Source organism: Notolabrus celidotus, chromosome 4 (genome assembly GCF_009762535.1).
Source record: "Notolabrus celidotus isolate fNotCel1 chromosome 4, fNotCel1.pri, whole genome shotgun sequence".
In the NCBI taxonomy this organism is placed as follows: domain Eukaryota; kingdom Metazoa; phylum Chordata; class Actinopteri; order Labriformes; family Labridae; genus Notolabrus; species Notolabrus celidotus.
Window position 1 is genome coordinate 29,606,282 of NC_048275.1, and position 12,672 is coordinate 29,618,953.

At 37.4% G+C, this 12,672-nt stretch overlaps 1 protein-coding gene across 2 annotated transcripts; it reads right to left on the reverse strand.

Moving 5' to 3' along the window:
• Positions 1–12,672, reverse strand: LOC117812153 (alpha-synuclein-like). 2 transcript variants are annotated; one of them, XM_034682773.1, is made up of 6 exons: positions 12,407–12,672; positions 5,657–5,698; positions 5,027–5,154; positions 4,306–4,332; positions 1,540–1,596; positions 1–664 (listed from the first exon to the last, which is right to left on the reverse strand). In XM_034682773.1, exons 1-5 carry the CDS (start codon positions 12,525–12,527, stop codon positions 1,540–1,542), a joined length of 375 nt encoding a protein of 124 aa, XP_034538664.1. In that variant the 5' UTR covers positions 12,528–12,672; the 3' UTR covers positions 1–664. The 2 variants fall into 2 exon arrangements, with proteins under 2 accessions (XP_034538664.1, XP_034538665.1); XM_034682774.1 differs by lacking the exon at positions 4,306–4,332 and having other exon boundaries at positions 12,407–12,667.

A 12,672-nucleotide genomic window follows, 5' to 3' on the forward strand; every position in this document is an offset into this window, starting at 1 on the left:
TTGTGGATTTCAGACTCTATTTTAATTCAGTTCTTTAGTTTTCCAAAGGAATAAATCAAGTCTTAAGCTCAGTTAACATCAGCAATACACAGTGCAGGTGTGTATGTATGTGTGTCTGTCTGTGTGTATGTTTGTGTTTGAATTTGTGTATGAATATATGGTTAATTAAAGATTAGTGTGTATTTTTTAGCATTTTAACTATGTGTCAGTACGGTCACATGCATTTAAAAGGCTTCAGGTGTTGGTCTGTCAGGGGGCGGAGTCAGCCTGGTGATTGACAGGGGGAGCATAGCTTGTAGGCCACATTCGGCATCAAACATCGACACTCGACCTGTGTGATGTCATTCTGCACCAACCAATCAGCTAATGGCCACTTACAACCTGATTTAATTTATCTCTGAGTGTTAAAAACAGACATCATTGTTTTTATGATGAGTGAAGTATGATACAGAGGCAGTGTAACTGTGGCAACAGGAGGAATATTTCTATTGGTTAATGAGGCTAGGTAAACACATTAGATGTAGAAGCTTTTAGGATTTTGTAACACCAGAGGTCGGAGGTAAAAGGGTTGGGCTATAGCTATAAATGTATAAGTTTCTCTTCTGCTGTTTCTCTTTGGACAGGCAGCAACAGGGAGTGACTGCAGGATGACGAGGACAATAACCTGAGTGAGAGAGAAACAAACACAAAAGGTGGGATATTAAATAGGTATTTAAAAAAATTATTGTTTTTTAAACTTTATGTAAACACTCCTCCTTTGAGCCAAATGTTTTACTTTGATATCTAGAAAAGACATCCACCATTTCATTGTCTGATAAAAAACAAACAAGACAACCCAAAAGCCAAAAGTGACTGTTTTACAACTTCAAATCATGAACCAAAACTTTGTTTCAACTTCAAACCAAAACTAAAATACGAAGTACCAGTGAAAAAAACGTAATGATCATAATGAAATAAATTATATAAATATAAATAATACCTATATATCTGCAACAGTACACATCACATAACCTCAGCGTAAAAGATAGGCTGGTCAAAATGTGACCTCAATTTTAAAAAGGACACAACAAGGCAAAAGCATGTGCGATGCTAACTAGCTAAATGTCTTTTTGCCCATTGAATCACTGGCTTTGATCTAAAATACTGCACATTGTTTGGTGTGCTGTATTCTCAGAGCTCCAGTATGTAATCAGTCAACACCAGTTACACCAGTAGCGCCAGGAACAGCTGATGTTAGCTGTGACATACTCCAGTAAGCATTTTCCTGTTCAATAAACAATGAAAAAACAGCTCAGGCTGCCACCGAAAAGACACTGAAAACTGTTTTTGCCTGTGTGTAGATGTTGATTGAACATCTATATACAGTATATCATCGGGATATCTGCTTCTGTCACAAAAAGAGTGTCTGGTAAGTTTCCTGGAGAAGATGTGAGGGGTTTTTCATTCCGTATGAGTGAGCAGTAAAACTAAATATTTAAAATGAAAATAAAGTAAACTTAAACCCAGATATTACTGGATTTGTTTCTGTGGTTGTCTCACCTATTGTGCAGCCTGTTCAGTCTGTTCTCCTCCGGCTTCTGTTTTTGGGAGTTCAGTCTGCAAAAATGTCAACAGGAAGTCAAACGACAGGCATTGAACTCCAACCTTATACCAATCATATCTATACAAAGCTGCATTTCTACCAGGACAAATAGATGTGCAATTAGTATATGCAATAATGGCTGCAATCCCTCTTGGTGCTCCACTGACTGGAATCAACATAGACCTCTTTACTTTAAGACTTCTTTCAGCATATAAATTCAATCTACCTTTCATTTACTTGCTCTGTCAAGTTGTGTGAAGGTTCAGTGCAATAAAAATAGCCAGAAAGAACTAATCTTACAGTCCAGTCATTTAAAATCTCAAACCCAAAACTATCACATCAGAAGAGCAATTAGATTGAACATTAGATTAATTAAATCAATAGACAATTGATTTTTAAAAATCAACATGCAAATAACATCTTTCTATTAGGATTCTGAACTGAACTAGACTATTTAGATTTTACCATTCAACAATCTGCCACAGTTAACACCATATGCTTTGTATAAACAGATTGGTATGACAGCAACTTGTTGAAGTTATAGAACATAAAACAGCTTATGCATAAAACTTTCAGTTGAGAAAAGTAAGATGAAGCCATGATGAGTAGAGCTGAAAGAGACAGCCATGTTAGTCAGTGTTTTTGAGTAGACAGTGCCCTGTAGGGGGTGATTTTTCATGATGGCTCCAGTCATTGGCCTTTCGATGCATGTAATCATCACTCCTTAGCAGTCCTATCAAATAAAGATAAATGCCAAAAATTGTCTTCAGAAAATACTTGCAATGTGCTAAAGGAGGTCTATTTCTTCTCTCTGATGGCCGCACTTGTTAGTAGAGTAAAGAAAGGTGTCATCAGCATAGAGATGAACTTGTCATCAATTCAGCAGAGCAAACAGAATTTTTCTGCCAGTAACAAACCATGCATCTTCTTGTTTCATGCTTTGTTAGTTTTCAAAATCGTTGACTAGTTTCACTCCCTGTGTTGATGATGAATAAAGTGGAAACATCCAAACTTTTTTAATTAACACTTAGACATATTAGTATTCAAAACTGTGGTGCACTTTGGGGCAATGTCCACTTGTGATGCACTCTGCCATCTGTAAACAGGTAAACGTAAGGTGTTTACATACCAAATACAAAGTAATGCAGATGACAACTGATTTGTGTTATTTGTGTACCCTGGCATAGATTTGTGTGTTTGTGTCCTTAGGAGAAATGATCTGCGAAACCTCCAAACAAACAACAGTCATTTTAAAAGCTGTTTTCTTGTTTTGATTTGTGTCAGGACCAGAGAGAGCAAGGTCTCACTATTCAACTCATTTTGAACCTTTACTCAACCAATACTAAATTATAAAATTATTTAAGTGAAACTTACAGGTTGGAGGCCCTAGTGAATCAATAATTGTTAAAGTTTTTATACATTGAAATTCATTAATTAATATACTACAGTGGCTTCTGGAGTCAATTTCGCAAGTTTTATTGAACTTTCTTCTTAGAAAAACGACATGTGACATAAAGTTGCCCTGTCGGTTAAGCTAATGTTCAACATGGATCTAAATGTCAATAAAAGTATGTATGTTGCTTTGGATAAAAGCGTCTGCTAAATGACATTATAACATTGTAACATTGTAACATTGTAAAAAGGAAGAAGATCTTTAATCATTGCATATGAGAGACCTCCAGCTTCTAGAAATCAAAGAGAGTGAAATCAGGACAGGATACGGAGAAATAACAGCTACAGGAGACATAAGGTTGAGGAGCAATGAGATCCAGCTGAAAATGATGCAGGTATGGTGGTGACTGACCAGCACTAGCTAACCATATCTAAAACAGTGTTCACATCACAGGTTGTTAGTTAATAATAACAACACAGTGAAGATAAAGAGGATTCATAGAGGAGAAGAGCGGATATGACATGGATTTGTCAGAGTAGCTGTGGTTGTCACTTTTGTATTTTAAGGGGCTCTCCTGTATTATCGCATCCAGTTCACTTTATGATATCAAACATGATCTATATCTCGACCTGCTTAAATTGATATAATCGAGGGAATGAGACCCCCGAGCAGTTCACTGTGGTCCACAATAATTCATTGTGGTGAAGATTCAGACATTTTATAACATGATCTGTGGGTTAATCACGCAGATTATTTGTCTATTTTTTGTTCTGTTATCAAGGACTCAAGTCTGCAATTTAGTCCTTGTTTTTAATCGATAAATTATAGAACTGTAGAGGAATAGAGAGGAAAAGGCATATTTTAAGTAGCATAACTGAAAACAGCCACCTTTTAACCACTAAAAGCATATTAAAACAATGTAACCTTTTCAGTAGTTGCTTTAGACATAATTAGGAATCAATGTTGTAAAAAATTTAACCTGCAAGTTGCACTTTAAAGGTCAACTAGAACCAGCCATACTTCTTGTTTTAATTACAAAACGTGCGCACGCACATGCGCGCGCGCACACACACACAAACACACACGCACACACACACACACACACACACACTTTCAAATGCTCACGTCACAGGAATCACCTCATAATTTTGACTAAAATCAGTCAGCATAAATTCAATTCCAATCCATCACTTTCTCTGAATGATGGGGGTAAAGCAGCAGAGATGTCAGATCCATAAAGCTGTGAGTAATAAATGGTTTGGTCATATTTGGCAACAAGCATCATGCCATGCATTCATCCATCACTCAATGCCTCCAACCACTCAGGCACCTCGTCAGCCATTTGTTCCGCCTCCTCCTGTTCCGAGCCAATCATTAGAGATTTGGAAAATAAGAGACAAACATAAAAAAGGAAGTTATAAACACAAATCAGAATAGAAGATGAATTACTGCTTGTTTTTCCAAAAAGTTCAAATTATGGGGAAAAACTAAATATTTCTATATTGTACCCTAGGCAGTTTGTTTTTGTTCACGTTATTTCTGTCCTACATATGCATTAAAAAAAGAAAATCATTTTTGGTTTTAGGTTGGCAAAGGTGTATTTAAATTATGAAGATTACAACAATGTGTTTGGGTAAAGAAAATATATAACAATAAATACAATGCAAAGAATAGTTCTTAAATGATTTGATTATCTATTTTCTGTCTTTGATATTTGTCAGATCTAGACCTGCAAAAACGTCCAATAAATTACCAGAAAGAAAGTTTTCAAGCACCATTTCTCTGCCTTAAAAACTGTGAACAAAACAAGTTTAAATTAAAAAATAATGTATTTGAAATTAATTGCACAAATAAAAATAATCAGTCTTTTAACATTTTTTAACAAGTCATTGATAAGCAACTTGTGAAACCAAACTTGAGACTGAAAAACAAAATAGGGCATCAAAGCACAATACCCACAATTTCACTTTCAAGTACAATAAAGGGGGAAACAAACATGTAGAGCTGGCTACTGCAGTCTGAATCAAGGTTTTGTTACATGACATTCTCACCTTGCTGATAAATCCGCTCGCAAGTGCTGCATTTTCTACCCCCTCCACAGTTGCCTGGGCAACCTCATTGGCCCCAGTAACAGCGGTGTCGGCAACAACGTTGGCTTGTTCATTTGTTTTCTGGGAAACTGGACAGAAAACAGGGACAGACCATAAACTGCTTTTTAACATCACAGACATGAGACAGACTCAATTCACATGTCTCAGTGTTAACTAACATTGATTAATACGTTGGGCAAAATCTGATAACTGATGGATCATAGATCACAAAAGTAATTTGAGAGGAAACACGGACATTATTTGTCTGTAACATTTATGCACTGTAAATATTTCCTGTCATTACATTATGGCTTAAGAAGAAGAATGAACTATCATGAATATTTAATGTTCGCATGAGAGCAATATTTCATGTTTCAAGACAGTGGCGGCCATCTTGGTTGTTTTAGGTACTAACACACCCTAACAGTGTATTACCTCCCACTATTGTATATTTCATCGCCTTACATCTGACCCCTCTAAGATAAAAGGTTGATTTCGCTTAATCACTCAAGCATTTTACCAACAAAGTGCTTAATTTATGAACAGACACACCAGAGTTTTTGGGTTTGCACCTTGCGCCAATTTGCTTACCTGTGTTGACACCAGTTACCACACCCTCCATCGTCTTGTTTCCTGAAACACAGAAAAGGAGAACATGTTTGCTGAAATTAGAAAAATTCAGAACTACTAAAAATGTACTGAAACTATTTGGAAAAACACACAAATGTTTTTTTCTGATCAACTCCCCTTGATTCAGTTTAATTTCCCTTCATACCACACTCACTTCATCAGTCCAGCAATAATGTCACACTGCATACTGAATACTCTTAACTGTGCTTAGACATTTTTATCACTTATAAATTCTACCACATATTTGAGCTTAACGAATCCTATCTGTTTTGGATAAAATATCTGTTTCTTACCTGACTAATAAACAAATTAATTTTGCTTTAAGTCCCTTTAAGTTGCTGTCCCTTGATTGTCTTCCTCTGATCTCTTAGCCCCAAAGCTCTTGCTATGTCAGCCACCTGCCCACCTCATTACCATTACATGGGGGATTACTGGGCAAGGGTAAAAGAAAAGAGAAAAAATAAAATAAGCGCCACTACTTCTCCACGTGTTGCCATTGATAATCATGACAAGAAGATTTTTAAGAATTATAATAAAAATATCAGCAAAAATTAGATGATGAATAATGGGACATAGCAGAAGACAATGAAGACTAAATAAATGGAGAAGAGGAAGAAGGAGTAAAAAGATTAGAAGGAAAGTGAGAAGAAGAAAAAAGGAAAAAATACAAGAAGAGTAAGCATAGGGTGAAAAAATCTACTTGTCATTATAATAAGGTAATACATAGATAGATATACATAAATTAATACTAAAACCTTTATATCTAAGCATTCAAAGTTTTACATAAAGAGATAGCATGTTTTTTTGAAGTGTCGTAAGAGGGACTTGCTCTAAGTAAGTGTATCACCCATAGGGGATCAGCTCAGCCCTTTGTTGAGAAAGCGGCTGTAAAACTGGAACAAAAGTCAGGCCTTGAACTGTTGCAGACGAGGCCAGCTCTGTCACATACTTTTGCAAATTTTAGAAACTCTGGCCCAATCACAAAGTCGGTTTAAGTGTGTTTAGAATTCTAATAATAGAGACTGTCATGTGTTTTCACAATTCTGGCAAATTACATACTGTGACATAGAGTGACATACTCAATTCAGTTATGCACCAGTGGGTGTCAGAGTGGGCTGTCATCTTGCATATGACAGAGAAAGACTAAGAAAAAGTTCCAGAAAGCAATCAGAGCCGAAGTTCAGGTGGTTATTCTTTTGAGGAATGCAGCCATGCAGTAGAGTAACAAAGTAATTGTATTCTACACTGTAACTATGTTGCAACCTGAATGATGTGTCAATAGCATTGCTAAAAATGTTACATAAATTAAGCTGCATGGCTTCCCACTGTTGACAATGTCAATGAAAAACTAATGGATACAATCTAACGTACAGTATGAGTTCATTGCTAGAGAATAGACACCTTGTGGTGATAACTCCGCAAAAATAATTCTAATTCGCACTTGTTCAGCCCCACTTATATTCTCTCACCAGAAGCCATAAAAAAAACATTGCTCCTTGAACTTTCATCTTTAATTGACCATTTAAGCAGACAAAGTAGTATACGTATGAGCTGCACATGGAATAATGCAGCCAGTGTGAACATTTTAATTTTACTTTGTACCAATGTATTACTCTTCATAATAATCAAGGCTCTGATTGAACTATTTGGTGGTAAAGGTGGTAACAACGCCCCCATGCCTGTGGAGTTTTGGCTCATTATTTAGAGGACATTAGAGGATCTGAGGAGTCGTTGTTTTGTCCAAATTCCGATTGATAGTAACAATTCTCTCAGTGGGCGTCCTGCTGCTTAGACATGTGACGGATCAGACTGAACAGAGTCTTTGTTTGAGCGAATACAGTCTGTGATTCACTGTCTGCTGATCACACTACAAAACAACTACAAAACAGACACAGTGCTCGGAAACACAGCAGCTGTTTCCAGACAGGCAGCAGACAAGAGAGAGGACCTGATGCCCATGACTGAACTGAAGCTGTTGTATCTACCACACATTACATTACATCAGTTACAGGAAGGCAGTATAAAACCAGATATAATGGATATTTGATTAGCCCACAGGTTTTATCTCTTCTAATGGATTTGTTTCCTTCCTGCTAAGAAGGAATTTGAATTAGCGCAATTATAATCAATACCAGAAAATCTCATAATGTTTCCAACAAGTTGAGCCGGAATTGTCCCTTTAGAGTTGTGGATAAATACTTTTTAGGTTAGGACAAATATCATAGTTCAAAATTGCAGGAGATATTTGAAGAAAAATTGTTTTATGTTTGGATGAAGGCTCATCTTGGCTTATCTGGTGTTAACTCCACACTTAGGACACTGCTGTGTCAGAAAATTATTTCTGTCCTTTCTATACCATGCCCAGATGTGTTGAACCACCTTCACAGCATTAGCTAAGATGCTAACAACAAAACCTAGCTAATTAATTTCCAAACAACAAAAAAGTTTTGGAAAACACACTGAGATTGAATGTTAGAAATGGCAAACTGTTATACAACCCTGGTTCAAAACAGTTTGATGCTGTGTGAAATGTTGGAGAAAATGAATGTGATGATTTGTATTATAAAAAATTAGCTAATTTTAAATATTATTACCTCTGTTTCAACAACACTCTGTCTTTGGAAATCAGCTGATGTCAGTTTGAGTGTTTTTGTATTCTTGATTGTTGAGCTGCTCAGTCCAGGTCTCCTTTGACATATTTTGTGTTTCATAATGTGACAAAGATTTCAACGGGTGACCACTCAGTACTGCAGACTAGAATTGGAATTCTTGTACTTAAGGATTTGGTTTAACATTGTCTCTTTAAATAAGCAAGTCCTTCTATGATAAAGAAGTTTTCTGTCTACTAGGCAGCATTGCTCCCAAACCTGTATCATTCAGCATTAATGGTGCTATCATGAATGTGTGGGTTAACCAGGCCACTTGCACTACTGCACCTCCATATCATTGCACATTCTGGCTTTTGAACAGTGCATTGATAACAAGCTGAGTGGTCACTCTCCTCTAGGACACAGCATCCATGATTTTAAAAAAAGGGTCATATTTTGATAAATTATACTACACAACAGTTTTCACTGCTTCAGTCCATGAGACATAGGCTCCGGTCCAGAGAGGTCAGCAGGTCTGATTCCTCTTTGCATGGTACAATTTTAACTCACATTTGTTTATGCAGCAACAAACTGTGTTCACTGCTAATGGTTTTTGGAAGTGTACCTGAGCCAATGCAGTGATTTCCACGACAGAGTCATGTCTGTTTTTAATGCAGTGCTGCCTCCACTGTCCCTACCATGTTTTCTTTATGTGTTGCAGGGGTCAAATTAAAATGGGCATGTTATGTTCCATAAACAGTTACATTTCTTACATACTGTATGTTGTCTTTGTGCTGTTTTCAATCAAATATGGGGTTTCAGTGTTTTGATAATCATCACATTCTGTACCTGTTTACATTTTACTCAGGTTATCCTATTGACGCGTGGAGGAAAAAAGTAATTAAAAGAAGAACAGAAGAAACCAACACAGTAGAACTGGAGAGTTAATGCAGTACCATAGTGTTTAAAGACTAAGGGGCTGAATAGACTGGCTAGTTCATTACATCATCCAGAGTTACACACAGTGTCTTTAATTTTCTCTCCTTCTCCAACAACTGTGTCTGGATAACTAATACTTGAATTAATGGAGTTTGTGTCTTTGGTCTCATTTTGCTCACTGGTTATCCTGACTTCCTTTTGTTGCATCAGCATCATGTTACAGCTGGAACAATAGGATATTGTATTTCATTCAACCACTTGCACATCAACACAAACCCTTCCTTAGGGTTACCCTCATTAGACTTGAGCCTGGCTGAGACGTCATCATCATCCATCAGCAACTTACAATACAACTGGGATTAAAGTACAACAACAAGCAACCCAGGGGAGTTTGTCATCACTTCCTGTGAACCTGTGTGTGTTTTGTCAGGTCAATAGAGAATAAACACATACACTGTGAGAAAAAAGAACATAAGGTGGGGGATGTTTGTTTCTTGCCATCATCTCAACGTAGTTCATTTACTCTGTGTTTCTCTGATCAGCAGAAAACAATAAGTAAAAGCTGCAAGTTGATCAAATGAACTGTGCAGTGAAAAAGCGTTTAAGTAGGGCTTCATGATATATTGTATTACAGCAGTGACATTAAGCTGCGTGCATGTGGAGTGCTCACATTGATGAATATTTGATGTTGGGTAAGGCAAACTCAGACACATCAAATTACAACTCTGAAGCTAAACATGAGGAGAAAAACATGCAAGGCTCTCTTCTATCATGATGAAACCACATGAAAAGAGTTTGATGAGGTATTTCAATGGGCTGCTTTTGTGTCAGGTTCAGGAAATCTGAACTCTTGTGCTGCTGTTATTGACTTCTTATTGCGCTGCTTTCTTACATACCAGCTGGCTGTATTAAACACTTGATTCTTATTGGTCAAAGCCCCTTGGCAACGATCATTAGTACTGAATGGCAAAGGTGATGCTGAAGATAACCCGATCACACACACCACACATATAAAATCAACCCACAGAAAGAACTGTTCATGATTTCACCTCTTTCTGTTAGGTATCTGTCAAAAACGTTACTTTCTGATAGCATACATAAGTCTGGTTTATGCTGGGTTTGCACTGCACCATGTTTCAGATACTAAAAAGACATTATTTTCAGAATCATTTTGTTTTAGAACCAGTGGAAACTGGTTTGCAATTACCATATAAATCTGGTGAATCAGACGCAGTTTTGATATTTTTTCTATAATTTCAAAGTAAGCTGCGTCCTTTACACTAGTGCGACCAGTATACCAGTTTCAATTGCAGAGAGTCATTTTATTGTGTTTCGAAACACAAAGCATGCTGCATGTAAAGCATGCTACAGTACATAGAGACACCGACCAGTCTTGCAGTGGAACTTTTCAACAGCTTTTCTCCCTCATTGAGTTATAATCATGCATTTGTGGAAAATGATGGTTTTATATTAAGTAAATAAATCTTATTGAGTGCTGGTCTGCTTTAAAACATCTATAATTTAACGAGTGAGCAGTGGAGGGCTGTGGCGTGAGTCCTTACAAATTGGTCGTGCATGGGCAGACAATCCATCTGAATCTCACATCCATGATCACTACACCAAAAGAGCCCCAGATTCAGATTGAGTCTTATATATCGGATGTTTCTGATATTACATTTACAATTTGACTTGCTCAAATGCTGTTGTTAACTTTATGCTATTCATCAGGTCTTTGTACTGACACTGCACCAAACCTTTGATCATGTGGACGTAGTTATGCACATCAAGTTTCTGGTCTTGTAGTTGCTGTAATAAAGCCACTCCATGTTTCAGGTCTTGTATATTTTGCTATTTCGCTGATTCATGTTTCGTATTCCATTGATGTCGCATTAGCACTGCTTTGTGTGTCAGATCCTGTGGCTGTTGTGGTTGTTGCATATGTTTCAGGTCCTGTACATTTTATCAAAGCTGCTCTGGGTTTTCTATCATCTAAATGTAATTACAGTGAAGATATGTTTCAGAACTTGTAAGTATTAGATTTATTGGTGCTAAGGGTGTCAGGTTGGGGGATGTTAGTATACACGTAGTGTTCCCCGTCCTGTAGGCCTATGTATCATTATCAACGCTGAGTCATGCTCTTCTGGGATATCTGGTGCAAAGTGGCCTCCCAATTCTTAAACTTAAAGCAAACGTCACATTAAATTTACTTTAATTTAACTCACATTTAATTTATATTTGTTATTCTTTTGTAACTGACTGTAATATTGAAAGACCTTGCTTCTCCTCCACCAACCACTCCCTTCATCCCCCTATTCCTCTCTCCATTCCTCAGAGCTTTTTGAAATTCCCTCGATGCCCACCCATTCCTTGTTCACCCCACATACTTGAAACTTATAGCATGTTTGGAAAATGTATCTATATCCTGCTGGTTTAACTTTATACCTCAATCTCTTCTCCTTTCCTTCCACACACCCTCCATCTATCTGTCCCTCCCTCCTTTCTTTCCTTACAAATAGGCTTCAATGTCTTAAAATGTAATGCACAGTCTCATGATGAATTGCGCTCTGAATATTTTAAGAGTCAGCTTCTTGTCCTCCGCCTGCCACTCCCTCTATCTCGCTATTCCTCCCTTCAGCACCCCAGCAAGTGTATGTGCCAGATTTGGCTTCCCTTCATTCACCCATCCTTCCTTACTTTTACACCAAAACTGAAATTTATAATCTTTAAATGTACCAGTTAATATCAAATAAACATTTTTTTCTTTTATGTTCTCTTTGAGTTCTTCTTTCATCTCTTCTCCATTCTTCTCTCTTTCCTTGTTCCTGCTGCCTTTTTCCTCCTTCCTCCTTTCCGGGAAACTGTTTAATATTGATCCTTTCTCTATCCATCCAGTCTTCAATTCCTCAAAATATTAGCTGACAGATTTAACAAATGAATGTCAAATAAAAAAAAATTATTTCTCTTTTTGTTCCTACATCAATTTTACTGTCGTCTGACTTCATCCCTTCATCTCATATTTCCTCCACCTGTCCACTTCTCTCCTCAGTTCTGTCCCACCTTTTACTTTTATTATTGAAACATCTAACTTTTCTATGGTTTTCAAAATTGAGTGCACACACTCTCATTTTTCATCCATCCTTCCACTCATCCATCCATCCATCCATCCATCCATCCACACTCTCACCGACAAACATGACCCCCTCCTTGGTCTTGGTGGCGGCCTCCCCCACTCCAGCCTTCGTCTTCTCTGCGGCGGCCACCACTCCATCCTTTGCCATGGAGAATCCTTTCTTCAGAGCGTCCATGTTGCTTTACTTCACTTTTTTTTAATTCTAAGCTTTTCTGGCTCTCCGTGTTCTTCCACTTATGCTCCGTCTGCCACAGTCGTCTTTCTTCTTCTCTTCTGTCGGTGATCTGTTCTTCCTGCTAATGGATGAGGGGAGAAGGCGT

Bases quoted from the DNA above. Each gene is read 5' to 3' on its own strand.
- LOC117812153 (XM_034682773.1), bottom strand. From the start codon at position 12,527: ATGGACGCTCTGAAGAAAGGATTCTCCATGGCAAAGGATGGAGTGGTG. The intron at 5,155-5,656 runs GTAAGCAAATTG...TTTTCTGTCCAG, and splicing joins GGTAACTGGTGTCAACACAG to TTTCCCAGAAAACAAATGAA. The intron at 1,597-4,305 runs GTGCCTGAGTGG...ACATTTTTGCAG, and splicing joins CGGAACAAATGGCTGACGAG to ACTGAACTCCCAAAAACAGA.